The 23,386-nt window shown below is 46.3% G+C and overlaps 1 protein-coding gene across 21 annotated transcripts in view; it reads right to left on the bottom strand.

The window, feature by feature from the left end:
- Nucleotides 1–1,082: 1,082 nt before the first annotated feature.
- The window catches only part of LRRFIP1 (LRR binding FLII interacting protein 1), a 135,351-nt gene continuing 113,047 nt past the window's right edge, over nucleotides 1,083–23,386 (bottom strand). For 15 of the 21 annotated variants that reach the window (XM_033112521.1, XM_033112520.1, XM_033112528.1 and 12 more), the window contains 6 exons: nucleotides 23,160–23,330; nucleotides 20,979–21,071; nucleotides 19,929–20,021; nucleotides 18,689–18,781; nucleotides 17,268–17,409; nucleotides 12,002–14,986 (listed from right to left, as the gene is read on the bottom strand). In XM_033112521.1, coding sequence (XP_032968412.1) covers nucleotides 13,269–14,986; nucleotides 17,268–17,409; nucleotides 18,689–18,781; nucleotides 19,929–20,021; nucleotides 20,979–21,071; nucleotides 23,160–23,330 — 2,310 coding nt within the window. In that variant the 3' untranslated portion in view covers nucleotides 12,002–13,268. Of the gene's footprint in view, nucleotides 2,527–3,972; nucleotides 4,078–5,193; nucleotides 5,274–5,912; nucleotides 6,031–7,403; nucleotides 7,454–12,001; nucleotides 14,987–17,267; nucleotides 17,410–18,688; nucleotides 18,782–19,928; nucleotides 20,022–20,978; nucleotides 21,072–23,159; nucleotides 23,331–23,386 lie in introns of those variants that run through there. The other 6 variants (XM_033112532.1, XM_033112523.1, XM_033112535.1 and 3 more) reach the window with 5 other exon arrangements.

The following is a 23,386-nucleotide window of genomic DNA, read 5'->3' on the forward strand; positions in this document are numbered from 1 at the left end:
ATTAGGAAGGGGGTGTAACGCGGACTTGCTGTTTCTGTAAGGATTGGTGTGAAAGGTACAGACAGGTTTCACTTCCTCAGAGACACACATCTGGGAAAGAAATGCCATCTTCCCAGCGCTGGCGAGACACGTGAGTGGTGACTTTGCAGCCCTCCGCTTCCCAGCTGTGAGATGTCCAGCCAGTTAGCTTCGCTGGGCTCCGGTTTCCTCATCTGCAGAATGGATTTAACGAGAGCACCTACCTCTGTGTTCTCATGACAATCAATGAGTGAAAAGATCTAAGAGTCTGGCCTCCAGGCATGTCCGAGTACTACGCAGGTGTTAGCTATTATTAGTGTTATTTGTAAGCGATATGGATGTTTTACCGGTTAAACATGTTTGTATTAAGCTGTGTGGAAGGAACCTTAGGATAAGACAAGGAAGGAGACATCTCTCCTTTGCTGACTGGCCCAGTGCTGTCAGAAGAGGGGGCTGGAGGGACACTGCAGGAAGCGGGGACTCCCCCTTCTTGAATCCTTCCTCCTGTTCACTGGGCACGTGAGGCGGGCAATGTGGTGGTGTCCACCCCCAGCAGCATGTGCTCCTAGTCCCGGCCCATGGTTTCCTGCCTGCTGGCATCAGCCCCTTGCACCCCGGCACTTGTCTGCCCCCAGTGGGCTGCGGACCCAACCCTTCCCACCAGGTCTCCATCCCAGTTTGTCCCTTCCTTGGGTACTTGCCCTCAGCTCTAGGATGTTCTTTAGCGTTTTCTTTTGTCCTTAGCAGTTAATCCCCTATGACAGGACTTCGTTCTTTATATAACACTTCCCTGTTCCAATTACTGGGTGGCTTCCGTGTTGGGCGGGACCCTGACTAATCTATTGCATTCTTAAAACACTTCATGCTCATTCAGTAGAATTTCCAACATAGAAATCTTTTGAAACCAATCATTGTAAGATTTTCTCTGACAAATCTTAAACACAAAAACCACATTGCCGTAGAGAGCTGCCTCTTTCATGATCAATGCAGAGTAAGTTTCTGCGTAAAAATGATGGTTTTGAATATGCAGCAGCATATCCTGTGGGCACTGATGTGATTGGATGGTTTAATCTATGGAATCCTCAGACAGCAGCGACAGATCTGAACTGGACAATGTCCTGGGCACAAGGAGACACGACTTCTCTCGCACCTAAGGAAATGGAGCCGTGTGTATCCCAGACCCAGACAGTACTAGGGGACGACCTCGTGACCTCTAGCACTACACGGGGGGGCATTTTCTTAATTTGATACACCCAATTCATGTCCCCTACATAGCATTCCCAAGTGAGATCACTATGTATAGTTCTGGACGGCACTCCCTTGGATTGTCCTTGCTCATCTCCTGAAAAGTTGGCTTACTTCAACAGCCTTATTTGAAACACGACATGTGCAAAGAGTAACAAAATCGGCAAGTAGCCAAACTTTCCCTAATTTCGGCCTTGAAGGTATCATAAATGTTTCCACTTTGATCTGTGACTTCTTCAGTTCACTTTTTATTCTAAGAATGCTGATTCTAGTAGCACACTATTCTTATTCGCCGTGAATATACCTTTATTTTAAACAGGGGGACAAAAGTGAATTGACTTGATACGCTTAACAAATAAAAAGATGACCCCAAACACACAGAACAATTCACATGAAATAGTTAAATACAGATCTTCTTTCTTGACTGGAGGAAAAAGAAGACACATCGCTGAGGTCTTTCCACCTCTCATTCTTTAATTTTTCTAATAGTACATTCTTTAAAAGAAGTTAACAACTTCAATTCCAAAAGTAAGGATTAAATAATGCAAATGAAAAGCTGTCATTTTTCAGGAAGCTACCGCCTAATTCCCTGGGAAAAAGTATTCTTATGACTGAACGGATGCAAAAATCCCTTAGAAAAGCTTCATTTGTTGCCTGTAAAGAGTCTTCTTAAGGCCACTTTTACTTCTGGACCGTCCCCTTGTTTCTAGTGAGAGTTCTGCTTGGTAATGGCTTGTGGTTCCACAGTGTTTTGTGTGTGAAAAGCGCAGACGAAGAGACACTACTGAAGTCGCTCAAATTGTAGGTTCTGCCGCGAGAGGGAGTCCTATCACTGTAACATTTCCCCTTATTTTCAGCAAGACACAGGAAAAGAAAACTCAAGTCCCACTTTAATCTTTACTCGATGACCATTTAAACGGCATTAAGAGGCCCAGTGTGCTTATCAGATGGCCTGCAGGTTCTGGGCGGCACCCAGCCCGGGTTGTGGTCTGCAGACAGAGGCGTCCGGAGGCCGTGGGGGCGCACGCGGAGCCCGGTGGTCGCCGGGTGTTCTCTCAGAAGCAGGGGAAGAGCAGCTCCCAGACAGCAGCCTAGAAAGCCTGCGAAACGATGCTCTCCACCACCAGCCAGGTGCCCGTGCGCAGCTGGTGCTTACTGCTGGGACAAGAGCGCACTCCGGTTTGCTTTCATTTTTTCCAGACGCTTCACTAAGTGGCCGTTGCTCACCTCCAGCTCCTCGGTTCTGTCCAGTGCAGAGCGAAGCTGGAACAAGGAGGAAAGGCAGCTTTGAGGAACCGGCTTTCTCCATACGTAACAGGATTGCCAAGATTTCAGTCCTACCGAAAATGACAGTTATCACCTGGACCCACTGAGGTCCGAGACATACATACTTACACACATGTGTGAATACATATACTTCTCAATTTAAAAAGGCCCAAAAGTCTGCCCTCATGAGTAACCTTCCTCCTCTGAAACCACCAGACCCCAGACAGGGCGCAGGCCTAGGGATCCTGCTGGGGCCACAGAAGGTAAGTGAGGCCAATACACAAACAAGAGCTGAGCCCAGAGCAGCTGGCGGAGGAGGGCCCCCCAGCCCACTCAGCCAGGACCAAGGGTGCTGCAGCAGAAGCCCCAGCAGGAATGCGTGAGGCCAAGAGCTTCATGCCCGGGGGGCCAGGACAACAGAGCCCGGAGTCAGAGAGGAAGCCACATCCGCAGGGAGCTGCCTGGAAGGGCAGGCACCAGGCAGGTGCCCTAGGGTGGGGTACAATAGCCATGCAGTTGTGGAGACACCATCACAATAGAGCCTGTGGCTGTTTCTGGTCCCAAACCCTCAAGAAGGGTGCTTGGGGTCCTGGGACATGCCAAAGCCCACTGCCCTACCCCTCACCAGCAGACGCAGAGGCAGAAGCTGAAGCAAGCCCTCTTTGCAGGAAATTTCCCCAAGTCAGGCCTGCAGTATTCCTACAAATTAAAGTCAAACACAAGCTCACAAAACACCAAACACACGAAGGGACAAACCACTGGCGTCAGCAGAAGCAACAAACCACGAAATTAGACTCCCAAAGACTGAGTATGGAAAAGAGAACTGCTGTGCGGGAAATCTTTAAAGAAATAGGATACAATTAAGAAAGAGAGCATGCATGACCATACAGCCAGAAACTATCAGGAATGAACACACTTTAAAAAAAAACAGAAGGAGGCAAACTGGGCGATCCAGGCAAAAACTATACATTATGCAACAGAGAAAGGTGAGAGATGGAAACAAGAAAAGGCAGGCGGTTAACGGGTAAACATGGAGGTGGCGACGAGAAGGTCTGATGGCTCCGACTGGAGTCCCCAAGGAAAAGTGGAGAGACCAGGGAGGAGGAATGACCAGGGGGAAGATCATGGCTGAAAATTTTCCAAAATTGATTTAGAGAAAACCCTTCACAGATCCAAGTAACACATCCCAAGCAGGATAAACAACAATAAACCCACATGTCACACATCAGAGTGAAATTGTAGTAAATCAAAGACAATCGCGAAAAGCTCCTCGTTGGCTGAACGCTGAGGTCCTGTGTGACGTCAGCACAGCCCTTGGGCTTTGGTCCGGTGGGGACAGCGTGTAAGCCAGTGGCTGATTTCCCCGCGGTAAATCCTCTTTCTGCTCTCCCAGCTAGAAGATCATCACTCATTCTTTTCCCAGAAATAGCCTAGAACATTTACCTCTCTTTGGAGTTTCCTTTTTTCAGCTTTCAGTTCATCTTCTATTTTTTCTGCATTTTCAGCAGCCGATTTGTAACGTGATACTTGACTCTCTAACCTTATTACCTAAAAGAAAGGAACAACCACATGTATAAACTGATTGACTTGTTTTCTTTCTCCGGTTGCTTTACTATACTTGGGATCAAAGGGTGTACTTTGATAAAACGGGAGAAGACACCATGTGAAGAATTATGATCTAGACTTTTGACTATTGTATAGGTTCTAGCCAAGCGAGCTATTTGCTCCTATTTTTGAGCCAGCTGGTACTGACACCTACTAGAAACTTCTTTCCTCTCTGAGCCTAGTCCAAAAACATGGTTCCCGTACTTCCGATGCCCTTGCCACCATCTCCCGCTATGTGGGAGGACTGTGCCAGAAAACGGGCCAGTCCGAGGAGAACGGTGCTGGAAAGGCACAGGCTGCACCCGGGACCCCAGCTCCTATCTACTCTCTCCCAGTGTGGGGCGGGGAAGCAGGAGAGGGAAGAAGCAGACAAGGCTCTCAGACAGGAGCAAGCGAAGGAGGCTTGGGGGTGGTACTCCACAGCCAGGGCTGGGGAGAAAGGCAGAGCAGTCAAGGCCGGCTGGAGACGTCTGTTCTGCTGAGATCAAGGCGCGCTTCTTAAAACCCATCACTTTCCGGGTCTGCTGGTCTCACTTTTGTTTCTGTAAAAATTCCAGAAAGTTCCAGCCATGTGTACCCACAGTGGAGGAGGAAAGAGCACCTGTTTTTATTTCTCCCATTGGTTAGGACACAATTTGCCCAGCATGTCAGAGGCATGAATGCCCCAAATGTGGGAACCAGAGTGAGCTGTCCTTGGCTGGGAGAGAGGAGGACGGAAACCCCGGCGACAGGGCTATCCCCACAAGAAGCACTTTTTAATTAAGTTAATTTTAAATATCATTTTAAAAAAACGAAAAATTTTAAAAGTCCTCGGCCACATTACTTTCTACAACTATCCACTGTCTGTAAAGGATTAGCATTGCTTGTACAACCCAAATCCCAGTAATGATGTTTCTTTCCCTGTGCTCTCTCTTTGTAGGACATAAATTGAGGACCTTTTGTGGTTCTGAAAATCTCTGCTTCTTTTTGTCCTCAGCCTGTCGGGGCGAGTCCTAGCAAATAGAACTGCAGTTAGTCACCCGTTTAGCTGACCACTGTTGCTTAAAAGTGTGCACGTACATTTTGTTCTAATGCAGTGATCTCTTGCTCAGATTTTGCGAGTTTAAATTTGAGGTCGCTGATCTGTCTGTTGGCATCTCCTGAAGGTTGAAAGAGAAGGAAAATCTGTTAAGCTCTGGGGCTTTTAAAATGTTAAAAACAAGAGTTACTGGGAACCAAGCCCTTACTCTGTGAACAGCTTGTAAATCTGTAAGTCCTGGCCTGTGGTCCCCCAAACCCCCAGCTGCCTGAGCTGGATAGGAGAGGGGCTCTCTCTCCATAAACCTGGGCTGGGAAAGTGTCCAAGTGAGAGAGAGCACCTGTGAGCGGAGAGGACAAAGAAATGGTGGGGTAGGGGCAACGGGGGAGAGAGACTGGATGTAATTTTATCCCCTCAAGCCTCTTTCCAGTTTCCTGGAGTAGAAAAATACCTTCTGGTTTTCCCATACAATCAGCACGTCAAAAGACGGCTCTATCCAGCAGCGCGTCACATGGTGGCATCTCGGTGCTCGATTTGGGGCACCTGCTCTGTATCTTAGGCTCAGACACACACACATCCTTGCTCTGCACAGCTGCCCATCCTGCTCTGTGCCACAGAGAAACATCTCTGTGCTTCTGTATTCAAGGGTGTCGGGGGGGAAAAGCAGGCATTCCTTGCCACCATAGCTTTTCTCCTCCCGCACTAGGACACTGAAAATCGTGCATGTCCAAGGTACTCCCACGCGAGGCTGGACATTTACTTTGTAAATCCATCATGTGCACGTCTGTCCCATTTTCTAAGACAGTGTCTTCAGGGCGCAGAGTGTCCACCTTGCCGTTCTTCTGTCTTTCTTCCAGCTGCCCTTTGAGTTTCTTAACCTGAAAACACCCACCGAGAAAGGATGTTAATCTCTCTCTGCTGAAAGAGTCCAAAGGGGGTTAGGGGTGGGTGTCACATAATTAAGCACGAGAGACATGGAGGAAAAGGAGATAAGGGAGTCTCTCCCCTTTAGTAAAGGAACCAACGCAAATAAGTCCATTAACTTCTGCTCAGAACATAACAGTACATGGTTGAAAATGGAATCCTATTTACAGGATCAGGCATGAATTCTTTTGTAACTGGGTGAAAAGTTATTTCTCAGGTTGAAACGCCTCTGGAATTCAGGAGGAGATTGTACATAAAACAGTCGAAATGTTGGTCTGAGAGTTAGCAATTCAGGGCGCTATTAACTTCTGCTTTATTCACCAAGGAGCCTGAAGGGCCACCTGGAGCCTTGGAGACACAGAAGTACTGGAACTGAGTACCCAACAGAACCCGCTTGAGCTGCAGGCTTGTCACCTGCAGGGTGGTGGCCTCTAGGTAGCTTTCCTCTATGAGAGAGGCATGTATGGTTGGACTGGTAGTTAACGGCCACAACTGTAGAATTTTCTGGTGTGTAGTAGGGAGTTTGCCAGCCCTTGTCCTGTGAACCTCCAATGTCTGCAGACTTGGTGGAAGTCCCCCTACCCAGATACACGCAGAGTGGAGCCCCAGGCACACACAAGATGCATGCTGCTTTAAGAAAACAAGTACAGAACTGCCATGGATACATCTTCTTAAAAGATCACAAGAACATCCAGAGATGTTTCCTATCATATTTAGCACTCACACCATTTTGCGAAAAATCAACGGAGTTGTAAAATGTAAGGTAGACACCTTTGATTAGGCTTATGCGGGAAAAGGAGGGAGAGCAGTTCCTTAGAAAGGGATTGTGGAATGATTTGATAACTATCCTGCATACAAAAAAGACCAAATAGGACAGACCAGATACGGCAGCTGTTTAGTACTGCTTGAGGTAGAGGAGAGCCATGAAGGTAAACCATGGTTAAAACAACTTTGATCCGTGATAAAGAAATACTGGCCGGAAAGGGCTGCAGATTGCTGAGATTACAAAATGGACTTTTATGGACCAGAAGTAGGAGAAGTGGTGTCTAGAACGACTCAGTCACGCTCTTGCCACTCGATGGTTACTTGAAGCCTTGTGCGTAAATATGAATTCTCAGCAGCCATTCATGTGAGTGCACTCAGTTCAGTTCCATGGCCTTGAGTCTCTGAGACCTCGCCCTCTGAACCTCCAAGACTTCGGATGTTCCACAGTTACTTTCAGGCATGAAGCCTGTTAGGGGTTCTGACGGAGGAAGAAGGAAGGGTGGGAAGGGTCATGGCTTCAGGGGCCCCATTCGAGAACTCGTAAAATCATAAAGATTGTTACCTGCTCCAGTAAGCATTCCCGTTCATCAACAAGCCTTTTCAACCTAATATCTAAAGAAATCAGAAAGACAAGGTTTAGGGGAGTCTGCGGGCCGCACCTTTTAGCAGACTGCTAAACTGAAGGATGAGGCTTCAGGTTAGTGAAACTGATGATGAAGGGATTATACACGTACCACAGTGAATGAGGCCACACACAGGACGGGGGAGAGTTCAGCCACAGAAGGGTGAGTTGGGTCAACCTCCCATAACATGCTTGTCTCGTCAGGGGCACGTCCGGCTGCATGCAAACAGGCTAATCTTCTATTTTGGGTTAGCATGCAAGAGCTCTAGGGCCAAACCACACTGCAACACAAGATCTCACAGGCTTCATGGTTTAACATCATTAGCAAGGAATAAACACACCCAGAATCAGCATGAAACACCACCGGTATTTTCATCAGCCTGGGCTTTCCGAGTTTACCTCTCGGAGCATTTCTTTCATTTCTCTCATAGACTCACCAATATCAGTGCTGACTGTATGTTTACAAATCAGTCTGCTGACAACACATCTGCCTACCCACTTGTCAAATGCTTTTATTCTTTTGAGGGAGACTGTAGTAATAGTTTAGGTTCCTGTCATTCCTCCCACCCCAGATATGTCAGGATGCCGATGCACCAGCATCGAGAGATGTCCCTAAACCCCTCCCTGAAAGGGGGCTGAGGAATACAACCTTCAGAGCACAGGGGGGACACACCACCTGTACTTAAACGGGGAAAATCAGGGTGACGTGATGGTGACAGGGATGTATATCCCTGGGTGCTAAGCCCTCCCTCGGTGCCAGGCACTGTTCTGGCAGCTTACACCATCGGCCTCCTTCACCCTACGAAACCCTGTGGGTGGATACTATCCTTCTGTCCCTCTGCGGACCGAGGCGCAGCACAGTGAGGCAGCCCAGCCTCAGGCCCCACTGCTAAGGACTTCACTGTCTTTCCAGATGTAAACTCAGACATTTGAGCTGGACTGGACACCTGGCCCGAGGCTCGTACTCCCACGGGACAGCACTCTCACCGGCACAGCTTTGGGTGAGCCATGTGAAATGGAAAAACTCCTACGAAAAGCACTCTTGTTTTCATTTAAAAAATCATGTACCCACACTCTAATCCAAGGTCCACGCTTTCCCTAATCGTTTTTTCCAAACACCCTAAGTTGATATTTGAAAGCCTTTATAACAACATAAAACCAGAAAATGTTAAGAAGATAAATGCATGATTCTTTTGCATTCCATTTTAATTTACATACAAGTCAGTTCTAACATTCTTTCCTTTCCATAAACCCACCCAATGCTGAAACAAAAATTTTTTGTAGTTATAAACCCAACTCTTTTACTCAATATCACTTTTCACTTTATCTTACATATTTTACATTCCCATATACAAAACCAATATATCAGAAAGTGGTCTTGAAGCTCATATATGTACTGTACAATTTTGTTATCTTTTTTTCTATTAGAAGGCTTCAAATACCCTAGATAGTGAGTAAAAAAATAAATGTTACAATGTAATAACAGTGCTAGCAAAAAAAATGAAAATTAAGGATAACCTGACCTGTAGTCTTATGGTGAGAATATGAAAACTAGAGAAGTGGAACTTTAAAGGAAGAGAAATTTTAAAGCAGAATTCAAGATGATTAAAATGAAATAGTTTTAAGATAATAGAATAAGAAAGAAGCAAAATTATTTGATATGAAGAAAATGAGTGCTGCTTTTTTTATAGCTTTAAAAATCAAGGCTAATTTGCTGTATGAATGAATCTGTACCACTAATATACTTATTGTTAACACTTAACAAGAGTATTGCAAGCCTATCATTACCCTGTGTTTAAGGAGTAGCACTGCTCATCATTGGTTTATAACACCTCATTTATAAGTAGACACAAACTATCCATTTAAAGACAGTTACTGCAGCTTTTGGAAACAAGACATCAAAGAATATAAAGTCACAATGTCTCAAATTTAGGGTTTTCTTTTATACTGGGAAGATAAAATGAGGTGGCTATTAACCATATTTTAGTAACATTGCTAAAGGATCACCTATTCTAAAAATCTGGATTTTGTATATTAAATTCCAACAAACTTTTCGGTATGTATTTCAGAGACCCGGGAAGTGAGAAACGGATAGCGAAGTCCTTCTAGGCAGCCCCTGGGGCAGCGGAACAAGCCCTGGGTTCTCTGTGTGCATTTTGGTCTGTCATTCTTTTGGCCTCTCGTCACCTCGCTTGTCCAGGGTTACAGCACCGTCAAGCACAAGCAAGAGCCAGTCATCAAATACTCACTCTTTTTAGTGACAGCCAGTCATCACTCACTCTTTTTAGTGCTGTACTGGGCTCTGGTCCTCTCCACAAAAAAGGCAGGTACCAACACCATTTTCAGAGCTCAGAATGAGGCACCGTGAGGGTACATAGCTGGCTGGTACTATAGTATCAGGAAAACCATTTTCATTCTCCGGGCCAATGTCGGCCATCACGAGCCTCAGGCCGCCTCTCCTACAGCACAGAGGAGAGCCATCTGCCGCCGTGTTGGCAAAGAGGGGGATGGAGGTCTCTCAAGAAACCCACGAAGTGTGGTTCTCTCTCCACTCTTCCCTCACGCTGCCTTGGTTTGTTTATCATTCAGTGTCCTTCCTCCCCGGGACGGCCTCCCGCACCAGGACAGCACCTCCTTCCCGCAAAAGGCAGAACAACGGGCAGGATGCGAAAGACGATTCTCTTTCTGTGTCCAGGGCGCAAGAGGTCTGTACCAATGGGAACTGTCTACGTCAGCCCGCTGGCTTCCGTTCAGCTCCATAGCTGACGCCACTCACATCGTGAAAAATCTGTCAAGTCTTTGATGTACGAGGGGCAGTGGGTGGGGTGCAAGGGCTTTTCTCCTGTAAAGTTCTCCCTACACATGACCATCACGTGGCATAAGCACACACGTGGAACGTAACACACACACAACACCCCTTTCTTTCCTTCTGGAGTTGGAACGAATCTGACTGTGGCGTCTCCTTGTTTTGTTGGGCCTGGTGGCATGCTGTACAGGGTGGTCGGTCTCCTAGGACAGGAGTCTATCAACAGAAAACAGGAACCCCAAACTGTCTCAACCCTCAGAAGGAGCATTCCAGGGTTCTAGTGGCAGTGGAAAGAAAATGCCCAGGTCATCAGGTTTTCTGTTCCCTGGAAGGAAATACTACACATTATAGAAAAGCAGTCAATATCTCATTTCTAAAAACTCCTTTAAAACCTCTACTGCGACCCAACCTTCCTGCATTCTAAAATAACAACCTAGAATTCAAAGTCTCGGTTGCCCTCCTCTGTTCTCTACACATACCCATAAGGATGTGTGGTTATACACATTATACTAAGGAAGATTTACGTTCTACATGCAGCAACCACGTTCTGGTGTGGGGCTGAGAAGTATCCCGGCTTTTTGGCTGAAGGTATCGGTGACCAGCATTTTCCTCTGCTCTGTATCACAGTGAAACCTCAGCGGTCTGGCCTCCTCTGGGCCTCTGCTTGACAGGTAACCTTTGGATTCTTTTCTGAGTCGGAGTCTTTTGACACTGAAATCTTCCCAGATGGCCTCACGTACATCTCTGCCTTCCTAAGCTTAATATACCTCAGGTACCCGTTTCTTGATCATTGAAGGTCCGTAACTGTGAATCTCTATCACTGCGCTGGGCTATGATGTCATAACACCCTGTTACAATGAAGACGTTTAGATTATCCAGAAATAGTTTGGCTGTTCAGAATCCTTTCTCCTTCTCGGCTCACTTCCTGCTTCGGAGCTGTCCCTTCCCTGTAGAAGCTGGGTGCTATCTGCGTGTTCACTGGCACAGTGCCTTCCATTTACGAAGTGATCAAAAACATTTATTAATGAAACAAAACGAGTGAATAAGGGAGGATGCTGGCTGGCTGGCTGGAGGGATGTGAAGCATATTCTTATGGCTCTCAGTGTGCTGCTGAATAACATGGGAAACAAAGGAAAGAACTTAAAATGGTTTGCTGATCTCACCACTTAGGGAGTTTGGCCCCAGAGGCCTTTAAAAGGAAGAACGAGGGCTGTTTCCCAGCATGCATTGCAGCGTGAATGCAGCTTTGCCCAAGGTAGAGACATCTGCTAAAACCTTTTAAATTCTTTGCAGCCCTTGGACTGGACTCTCTCGCAGGCCCTATGTTTTCCTATTTACATGGCACAAGTGGGCAGGACTGTCAGCCCCGTTACCCTCCACTTGAGGACACTTACGCAGAAGCAGTCAGTGTTGATTTGCCGTTTTGATCATCTGAACAGTCTAAGTCCTGGCAGGTGTAAGCAGAGCGAGCAGATGGGGGTCTCTCTCAAGTGGGGCCCTCCTCAGAAGCACAGATCCAGGACATGCTGTGGAGGAGATCTCTAAACCCTCCCGGGACGGCCCAACGCCAGCCCCAGACCAGATGCCAGGAGAGTCCTGGCAGCACAGACAAAGGGCTTTAGGCGTGAGTCCCTCACCAAACCCCAACAGGGATCAGGAACACGGAAGGAAGATACTACCTTAAAAGTGACACCGTCAGAACCCAAGTCGCCCAAAGAGTGGAATCACAGGCTTGTAAGACTAGAAAGTGTGTTTATTTCAGTTACACGGTTAACACGTTTGCCCCACATTTTATTGAGGTTTTGGTCTTGTTTGCATTCAGTGATGTCTTGCAACAGTAATATGAATTCATATAATTTTATGAGATGTTGACAGCATTCAGAAGGTACATTCCCTTGTGATTTTCATATGTTACAATTATTTTTGAACTTTACAATTATTTTTTCAAATGCTTCTTTGTATAGAAAATATGTATGTTGGTCAGGAAGACCAAAGCGAGAATTTTCCAATAAGAATATACTGAGACACAACAAATGAAAACGTTTACACCAAAATACCAAAACTGATCCAACTATTTAAGATATCCTATTAGAGTCTATTCAGCAGTCTGCACGATGACAGTATTGTTTTGTGTTGCTCTTTTGACTCATGATTAGACAAAGAGAATCGTAAGGTTAAAAAAAATAAATTTTAGAAATGACCCTCCCCACCCAAATACTACCCAGGAAATGCAATTTCAACATACTTCTCTTCCAGAAAAAAAAATTAAAAAAAAAAATCTTTGTATAAAATGACTTTGGTATCTAATCAGCATGAAGTCAAAATCTCCTACAAAATAAATGCAGGGATCATCAATAATGAGATCGAAAGTGTTGGCTGAGATAAAATACTTCTATGAGGTAAAGGGTGTGAGATCTCCCAGTGCTTTAAGAGGTGTGGTGAACCTAAGAGGATGCATTATACGGTCCTAAGGTGCAAATCTTATCACTCGGTGACGGAGGTGTGGTTTGGCCGTTGGTCTCCTTTTTAAACAAGGTTATAATGTACATATCAAAATTAAATTTTAAAAAAGTATAGTTATTTGAATGAGAAATTATTTTAAATATCAATTACACCCAAAATGTGCAAATCTCAGAATGCTATTTGGTCATTTCAAGGAGAGGCTGACATACTTGGTCAAGAATATCCATATTCACATCAGCCTAAGAAAAATGTTAACTATGTTTGATTTGAAGCAGAAATAGAAACAGTGTCCATTACGCTTTGATATGGCTGGAATGCTCTGTTAGAACTTACACTGATAACACGTGTCTTTCTAAGTTGGGTGAGAACCTTAATATAAAGCTACAAGTAACAGTCTGTAACTTAAAGCAGGAGGTGACGTGGCGATCGATTGTCATACGGTGCGGCTCTATGGATCTAGAACAATTCAGGGATCTCAGTGGTGGGACTTCCTGCACAGGCTGCGGCCCCTCTAACTCCGCCTGACAAGCCTCAGCTCACGACAGGGCGCAATCTTCTTTGCTTTTGTCCTTCCCGTCTCTGCCTCTTGTCTCTTCTTTGCTATCGGAATTGAAGTCTCCCAAGTCTCCTGCCGGTGCCAAGTCATCATTTTCTAGACTAATGCTAACTAAACCCTTCCTGGCTCGTGCACTTGGGTATTCTGACGTCACACAGCCCTCTGCATGTTCCGTGTGAAAGGCGTCGTCGGTGTCCATCGAGGGCCTTCCGTTTCCGAGCTGGGCCCTGCGAGATGCCTCGTCAGCCCCTGGCTCTGGGGAACTGCCTGGAGTAGCGCCCTCTCCTGCAGCACCGTCTTTTCTAACACCCTCGTCTAACCCATCACCACCAGCACCAGTGCCTGGTGCTTGAACTACAGCACCCTCCAAAGGCAACGGTTCTCCTTCAGCTAGGACCGTCCCTGCCTTAGTGCTGACGCCATTGTTTGCTTGGTCAAGTGTGCCATCCAATTCCAGGTGAGGACTCTCTGGACAATCGATGTTTTCACTGCTCCCTACTACAACGTCCTGTTGTGGATGTTTAGGTACCTCGTGTTGTGTTTCTACACCTGATTTGTGGTCTATAGATTTTACCGGCTCCTCCTCAACTTCACTGACATCTGGGTTCTGAAACGTTAAGTCTTTTTCAACATCCGTAAGGGTCTCTACAGGTGCTGGTGACTTCTTCTTCTTGTTTTTCTTTTTCTTGTTTTTCGTCTTCTTCTGTGGAGAATCCAGTGCTTCTCCCTGTTGGTCTTTCTTTTCTTCACTGGGTTCTTTCCTACATAGGGGTTCAGCTTGGGCCTCTACCATACTTGGACCTGCTACTTCCTGAGCACTGCTTTTGGTTGCTGGACAAGAAGGAATGGTTTGGACCTCTGTCTGCACAGGTTTCTCATCCCTTAATTCTCTTCCTTCATCCTCTTCTTCGTTGTTCTCCCCACCGACTCCTGTGCTCTGAACTGGGGCTTCCCTGGGCTCAGCTACTTCCTGCTTGGTGAGCTCGTTCTCTAAACCCTGCCCTGTGCTGGGGTCCAACTCTTTGGGGACACCTACCGTCCATTTTTCATCACGCCTCACTGTGGCACTGCTATGCTCTGGAGGACTTGAGGCCACTGTGCCCACTTGCTCCCTCAAGCCAGTTAGCTCTGCCTCCGCCATGCCATGGGAGGGGTTCCCACTTGGCCCCCCAGTGTCTGTGCTACTCACCCTCTCGACTTCAGATATTGGCAAAGGAGCAGATTCCTCGTGTGGTTTCGTGCTAAGCTCTCCCAAATGGGTTTTAAAATCTTGCTTTTCTTGTTCTCGTCCTTCTGCAGATTTTCCACCTTGGTTTTCGACATCCAAGGCGTCACCAGGGCCCTGACCCATCTCACTATCTGAGTGGCCCAAACGTGAAGCCCCAGCCCTACCATCTGCGGTGCTTGTGACCTCATTTGACCCAACCTGCTCTGTGTGTTCAAGGAAGGACGTGCTGGCTAGAACGTGGCTTTCCACCTGCTCCCCATCTGCAGCATGTGCTACTGTTCCCAGAGAGGGGCCACTGTCTTCAGAGGTTTTCTGGTCCTCCGCCTTGTCACCAGGACGGAGCACCTCTGTGTCCACACAATCCTCTACTGGCTCCTCTTTGTGCTGTTCTTGCTCAGTATTCTGCAAGATTTCTCTTTTCCCCACATTCTCCACAATTTCATTTTTCACCTCCACTTCATTGGCTCTTCCTAAAAGACCATTGAGAAAAGTGAAGGGACCCGATGATGTGGTGGCCACTTAATACACATTATAATGTAAACACAAGTTCTCATTCCCACCCGGCCCCATTCCTAGAGAGACAGAGTTACCCAAGAATCACCCAGAACAAGCCCTGGCCAGCTCTGTGCCACAAAGCAGCCACTGCATTTGCAAGTGTTCCATCAGCCAAGGCCGTGGCCACCACCTCGAAGGCAAGTGGCTGCTGGTGCCATCTTGCGTGAACCGATTCTCAAGGTGAAGTTAAATTTTAACAAATAGAAAGAGCTCCGAATCAGGCAGCCAAACAATCCAAAATAATGGATTTAAGAAGGACGAAAGGTTCGTGTGCCCATCCTCACTTCAATGCACGTCTGGAAAACTTGTACTTTTTCAGCTGTCAAACTGCACTGGGAATCACACAGCCCTCAAAGCGGCTTTCAAACGATTTTTAAAAGGAACATTCAGTTCATCTTAAGAAACTCAGCCTCAAGGTCAATCTCAAGGAAGATACTTTTGCAACAACTCATGTGAAGTCAAAAGAAATCCACCCTCTACCTAATCAGTGTCTCCTGAGAAAGCAGCCCGTGCCCTAAATAACTTCACTCTATCCCCAAAGGGAATGGGGTGTCCCAGCAGGAGGGAAATGCTTAAAATCAGGACAATCACTTAATTAGTTAATGATTCATCAATTTAAGAATTATGATAAAGAACATGTCACTCTTTGGAATGAAGTTATATTTTGGATTCTTCAGACAAACAAAATCCCAGAATATAAGATGCCAAGCTACTGAAAGTCAGAGCTCGATAACTTTACAACCCAGTGGTCTCCACAGTGGGTACTCTTACCCCGGGGGAAACGGGGAAAGTGGGAGGACTTCAGCTTAAGAGTTGCTTTTGTCGCACCTTTAAACATTTCTTTTAGTGTGTATGTTTTATATTGTACATTTTACATTCATGAAATATTACACACATATAAATTAAAAATTAACACATATATTGGGAAGTTCCCACAATTCTTTATAGTGGTATGTGATTAAAACACATTTGGAGAGACCACTTACAAAACTGACATTTCCAGTTCTTTGTTTCACAACGGTTATCAAAAACTTACAAAATGCATATTTGAACAAGAGCAGCATGATCACATTCCCAGCTGCTCAGGTAGCTAATATGAAGGTGTGATAGAAATTAATCAAGTTGTCTTTTTTTTAGCAACTTTTACACAATTAAAAGAGCTGTATTCCTTCAATAGTCATAAAGACACTGAGATACCCCCTGGGCAGCAAGTCCTCAGAGGCCGGGCCTACAGGTTTCTGCATTCCCAGAAATAAAATGAAATGAGACGAAAGCATCCAGATGGAAACTAAAGTCACGACCCAACCTTACTCTGGCTTCACCATAAAAGCTGGGACACACTGGTGACCAGTCACCAGTGTGATCTCATACGTGGCTGCAGCTTCGTATGAGGCTGCACACCAGATTTTAGAGGTTGATCCCAGAGCAAATATTATGTCATATATTAATCAGTGAATCTTTGCAGACAGTAGCAAATTGTATAAAATATTCCTACAATCTACTGGATTCCCCAATTTATATTTTTTCAGGAGGAAAAATGTGACATACAAAGGAATATCACTTCTGACAAAGGGGCAGACATATTCAGACTGTCGCTGGTAAGGGACACCCTTCACACTGACCACATTCGCCACCCAGGGCTGTCTGTCCATCTCAAGTGGTACCTTGAGAATAGCAACCAAGACGTCCTGTCACAGCCCCAACCTGCTGCCCACAGGCACCTCGTGCCCTCAGAACACTTCCTGGTGGGTAGGTTGTACCCTGTCGCCTTGCAAACATGGTCAAGTCACTTCCTTTCCAGCCTCTGCTATACTGAGCTTTTGACAATTCTGTAACGGAATAAGTTAAAAAGCCATACTTGGTGCATAGCTGAGGAAAACCAGATAGTACTGTCAAAAATGTCACTTAGCTTGGAGGCTATTTTCCTTGCAGCACAGTCTCACGTGGTAGCTTTGAGAAGCACGAGAAATGTATCCTTCAGCCATTTGTGGGGAGCACTGAGCAGAGATGCACGCCAGACAACACACGTGGGTGATCACATCGTTTGGCAAGGAAATGCCCATGAAGTGACAGGACAAATGGCATGCTGTGTGACTGTTAATTGATCAGTGATGATTACTCTAATTTTAATAATGCATGGGAGGTGAATCAATGCTGATTGAAGATGACAGGATCCAAAGGAAAACAAGGACTTACCTAGGGTCCCATCTCCGGTCGCCTTGAGGACATTCAGCTCTTCTTTCGTCATCTTGGTAGGAGCCTGGAATCCAACGTTATTCAGAGTGTCTGAAGTCTCTCCATTGGTAGCTATTTCTGAATTTAGGATGATTCCATGTTTCTGGGAACAAAAAAAGGCTCATTCTAATAATCACTGCGTGACAATTAGATTCACGTCTATTTTATAATAATAATTTATAAAGAAACGATTTTTCTTGTGATAGAGGAAAATTCTACAGAGTCAGAAGAGTTAGGCACCGCCCTTGTGACTATTCTATCAACACGCACACATCGGGGACGTCTCCTGCAAGGGCCCCTTCCTTCCCGCATGTCCCTGTCCATGTCCCTGTGTGTTGGTGACCAGGCACTTTTAACAGGCACCTTTCTAAGTGCAGGTGGGGGCCTGAGGCTGCCACAGAATGGAGCATCAAGCAACTCATTATAAAGCGACCTTGGCTTTTAGAACCCTGGTTGTATGCGTTATAAAGAGACACAGAGATAAAGACGTCCATATTCTGAAAGGAATGAACGAGACTTGACGTTAAAGCAGGACTTAAGAAGTGGCTAGAATGTTTGGTATACTGAAAAGAAGTGCAACGCATGCCCACTCCATAGCAAAAGACTTGAAACAGCTGCACCGCACAACTCCAGGGTCCCCCCTTACCCACTGATGACTGGCTCACTGTCCCCTGCTGCTTACCGCTCTTCCTCTTGCGCTTGGAGCAGTCCCCAGCGCTGCCCCCACCGCCCTGGGGGTGGCAGTATCAGGAATCTGAGCTCTAAACTCTTCCTTCTGGCTCCCTGCTCTGGCCTTGACCCCTGGATGCAAGTGGCTGACACTGATCTGTCCACTGCCTACGCAGGAATTTGCCCGTCCAGAGCTCTAAGCCTCATTGCTAACCATTGTTTTTTTTTACTCAGTGTCCAGGCAGCAGCCGAAGACCCTGACACAGTCCAGACAGGACATGGAACTTTGCCACAAGGTCTAAGCAGCGTAAGCCTCACGCAGACCACTGTGGAGCTATAGAAGTCCTTAAATTTGAGCCTTTAAATATAAGAAACAAATACATTCTCTAACTTTGGGTAATGGGGAAGTTATTAACACATATGAGAAAACCTTTAGACGTATACCAAAACATTCTTGGAAATCAGAGTTGCTTCAAGCTCAGAGTTGCCTGCTGAACGCTGACAGGCCACGGGCAGACCCCATGGAACCTGGGTTTACTTTACGCGTTTCTTTGGTGTCAGTTAACTGAAGATTTGAATTCATGATCACAACTAAACTCAATGACATAAAATTCATTAACGCTAGTCCACACACACATTCGTTCTTGAGAATCCCAGAATTTGCTGCTGTCACCGGGATGGTTTTCTTTTTCATCCATTCTTTGGCTTCATACCTTTATTTCCTCTTTCAGCATGACTACTTCTTCTCTAAGATCATCTCGTTCCCTCCTGATGGAATCAAAGAACTCTTTCTGCCTCTCTAATGCCTGAGTGTGCAGCAGAGCAAAGAGAGAAGGTTCGTACAGGTAAGCAGAGGACTTCAGAAGCAGAATAAGGAGGGGGCTTCTACTATGTAAAACGCTGGCTGGCAAAGCATTAGACATAATACGTGTAAAGACACAAGCAAAACGCAAGCAAAAAGCTCTTCACGTACATCATGCCAGCCCAGAAATGCTCCCTGAAAGACATGAACAACCCAAGGCACGAGCTATTTCATTTGTATCCGTTTCTAGCAGGTTCACAGCCTCCTTAGAGAATTAACAGAAGTCATGTGCCCATTTAAATGAGGGGTAAATAACGAATAGGAAGGAATGCTGAAGAACCCCCAGAGGCAACTGTTTGAGGGATATACACTATTTTGCTATGTCAATTCCTGGCATTTGTGGTCACAGACAAACAGAGCGGTGCTACAGAAAACACCACACGTGCCCATGCATGCACACGCCCCCATGCGTGCACACATGCCCATGCACACCCAATCCTAAGTGTGGGAGAGCACGTCAGATGACGACCAGGGCAGCTTTACCACGTCAAAGCACTGATGAGCCCTCAGGCCTCTGAGGACCTTCAACAGAGCTGCGTGGTACGTGTGGGTCACTATGTTTTGGAAGCCATTGCCATTATGAAGCATAGCGGCTACTTTAAGTGGGTTCCTTTCTTCCTACTCATCACTTCCCCACGCAGGGGGGGTTGCCTCTGTTTTGCTCATGGAGAGAGTGAAGCCTCCCCGGGGAGATTTCAAGGTGGGGTTCGGGTTCAGTGGGGTACAGCACTGGCCACCTTGCCGCTTCCTCCAACGGGACCCTTTGAGAAAAAGCCCAGGTGACACCGGGCAGGGAATTCCAAGAGGCCCGGTGTCACCTGGGCTCACTCCAGTGTCTCGCTCTGCTGCTGGCCCCCCACAAGACAGGCAGCCCGGCGAATGCTGTAAGTGAGAGTCTCCAGCGGAAGTCAACTTCCAGTTCCGACTTAGCATCAATTTGGCTAAGTGAGTGTGTTTGCTGCAGCCTTCCTGCACGTCACACATGGGCGGCATGCATTCTCATACGGGGGTTCTGCAAACCAAAGGCCCCGAAAGCAGCACGTTTGCTAAGCAGACTGCCCACTGGATTTTCAAAGACTTGCGAGTCCTACCCCTATCTTTTTGTCTTTCCACTCTATTGTTTCCTGAAGATCAGAAATCTCCCTGATATAACTCGCCTGTTTCTGCTGTAGCTGTCGGATTTCCTGAAGAATAGGAAGAGATAGAGAGAAAGCAGACAAAGCGTTAGACAGGAAGGAAACCCCAGTGCTAGACCTTCTGAGAACTCTGACAATCGATGAGCCAACACACACCTGTGGAAGTGCCAGCACATTCGTTCTCTGTCACTAATCCCGAGTTCATTTCCAGCATCCCCACACTGTTTCCTGGTCCTTCTCCCCAGGCTCAAGAAGTATAGGACGAAAATCTGCTTGGGGGAAATTCTTACCTAGAGGCACTGAGGTTCTGATCGAGTTGAAAGGTTAAAAATCAACCCTGTATTCATTTCTTATTGCCACCGTAACAAATTACCATAAATTCAGTGGCTTAAAACAACACGAATATATTCTCTTACAGTTCTGGAGCTCAGAAGTCCAAAATGAGTCTTATGGGCTGATATCAAGGTGTGTGCAGGCCTGAGTTCTTTTCTGGCGGCTCCAGGGGACAATGCGTTTCTTCCTCTCTTTTAGCTTCTGGAAGCGCCCACATTCCTTGGTTCAGGGCCCCTCCTCACGGCGCTCGACATCTGCTTCCAGCTTCGTCGCACCCCCTACCTCTGCCTCTGCTTTCCTGCCTCCCTTCTATACGGATCCTGTGACCCACGAGACGAGGCCCACGGGATACCTCAGGCCAACCTCGCACTGACAGGTCCTTAACTTAATCACAGCCACAAATCGAAGTCCCTCTTGCTGGGAAGTTCACATTTTCCCAGGTTCTGTGTTAGGCAGGGCGTGGGCATTCCTCCGTCTGCCAAACCTCCCGAGACAAACACAAAACCACCAGCGAAGGGGACTCTTCACCAATGGGAGGGACACGGCTCCTTCAGCCGGGCATGGAGGAGGAGCCTAAGCCCTCCATTTTCAAGCTAGCCAGTAACTTTAGTAATGAACCAACAAAGGGCTCCTAAGTCACCAAAGAAAGAGAAAGCGGGGAAAGCCACCCACCTCGAGCATTTCCTCTCTCTGCTTCAGCGCTGCTTTCACTTCCGCAAACTGGAACTGCAGGAGGCTGTGAGCATGCTTTTCCCTTTCAAACTCCTAGGAGGGAGGAAGAGACTCAGGTTGCAGTGGGAGCACGTTTTGCGTCATTCTAGTTCCCATTCCCGTGATTTACATTTGCCTCGGGACAAAATGACACGTTACCACGCCATCACCATTTTCAAGACCTTTGCAACCACATGAACCATTTCTCTGGACTTTCCAGAAGATGTCCCGGTGGTTTACTGTAAAATTAACTGAGGAGTTTCGGAAGTGACCGTGTTTCCCGATTCTCTCAGTCAGTGAGGCCCCAGGAAGGTGCATGGGGCTTGCTGTGTTGAGGGCCTGAGGAGGCCACTTTGCAAAGGACTTATAATAAAATTATCCCTAGTTCTGAGCTATGACAAGGAAGACTCTTTGGGATCAAAAGGGGGCTGAATGTGTGTTTGGCACGCTCTTCACATTAACAGTGGGTAGCCACTCTGTGCTCCAGGGACAAAACAGAAAAGGCGGGGGAAGCAAAAGTGCTTGGCAGCACCCAGCACCCCCCAGCAGCCCCTCCCCTGTCTGAGACTCAGCCCAGAGACCCGGCCACACGGCTCTTCTGGTCTCCCGCTAGCTCAGGCATAGCAGCACGGTCTCTAACGATGGTTCGGTACCCAACTAACTGCCCACAGCTGAGGGGACAGCAGGGTTCACCTTCCTGGATCCGTGAGCTGGGTGATTTCAGAAGGCATTTGACCTTAGCTTCTGCTCCCCCACTTTCTGAAGTCTGGTCCCCTCTTAGTTGTGACAAGGACCTGCCTGTTGGGTTTTGCATGGCCTGTGGTCTCCAGCTTGGGGCAACATTCCAGGATCACCCAACTTCTCTGGAATTAGATTTGGGGGGTCCTTGGTCTACTTACTGATGCCTCAACGACAACACTGTAGGGGTATTTAGGCTGCGGTACAGTCCCTCCCCGACAGCTGCGGCTCAGAACATGCTCTCTGCCCCTCTGCTCCAACATGACACCGGGTTTCATGAAAAGCTTGTCCTTTCTTTCCAAGTTCAGCTGTCAGGAATGTCATGGATAAAATTCCTCTTTCTCTTCTAACTTAATTCTATTGCAGTCAGGGAGGAGGTCTCAGAGCTGGTCAAAGGACCTTGTTTTAACCCTTAGGATTTAGAGCATGTGGCTTTTTTTTTTTTTAAAGATAATGACACTCACAAATTAAAATTTCTGTTTATTTCAGCAACTCTGAAAAACTGGACAATAGTCTAGGGTTTGATAAAACAACTCCCCCAAATATGAAAATCAGGTGCTCCTTGGTCTGTATGTCACGGAGAATATCTAAGCCCAGCCTTCACCAGATAAGTCTGCTGTCCTTAATCTGAACCTATGCTCGTGCTTTATGCTGACACCAACAATTCTTTCCAGTGCTTCTTAATGAAAGCCCAAATAAAACTCTACCCTCTTCTGAGCTCACTGAAAGTATTTAATTCTTAAATGGACTAACTGTGTCTTTCCCCAGTCAGCACAAAATAAATGAACATAATTTTCTTAAAATCTTTGATATGTGCAATTGACTATTTCTCTATGGTGTTAAGAGATAACAAAGTCAAAACCAGGAACTGTACACTAACAGGAAAATCCTGATGTATCCAGTCGTGCCTGATCCAAGCACATTGGTTCTTACGCATGTTTTTTTCACAGTTATCATTTTGCCTAACGTGCAAAACACAGATGTTCTCCTAGTAAAATCACCTATCGTTTACATATTACATATTTACAGATTTGCGCATCAGTATTTCAAGTTCCTCAGTAAAGAGCATGGTATTCTTCTTCTCAGATGTTTGGGCTTCCTGGATAAGTGGAGAATCATTGTTTAAACACACACACACACACACACACATTACAAAAAAAAGCTCAACCTTTATGGAATCCAAAAACACACACACCATATATGCATATATCATACACGTATTTATGAACATAGTCTACCATTCTTACATATAGCACATGTGTATTTTACCACTCTTGATATACGCTCTATATTAAGCCCTCATACTATATAACATATACTACATATACGTACTTTTTACCATTCTTAGACAAACTGTTTACATGTCATGTGCATTCTGCCACTCTCCATCGCGCTGGAGTGTACCTTGTTTTTCTCCTCGTACTGTCGCCTGGACTCAGCCAGCTGCTCTTCGAGCTCCAGCAACGTATCCTTCAGGGTGTCGACCTGGTACATGAAATTTGTCTTCTCGTTGTCCAGCTCAGCGTTGGAAACCATGGCCTTTTTGTGCTTCTCTTCCACTTCTGCGAGTGAGTCCTGTGGAAACCAGGTCATAGTTTTGAAATGGTAGTAAGACAATAAAAACAAAGAGT

This window comes from Rhinolophus ferrumequinum, chromosome 8 (genome assembly GCF_004115265.2).
Source record: "Rhinolophus ferrumequinum isolate MPI-CBG mRhiFer1 chromosome 8, mRhiFer1_v1.p, whole genome shotgun sequence".
NCBI classification, from domain to species: Eukaryota; Metazoa; Chordata; class Mammalia; order Chiroptera; family Rhinolophidae; genus Rhinolophus; species Rhinolophus ferrumequinum.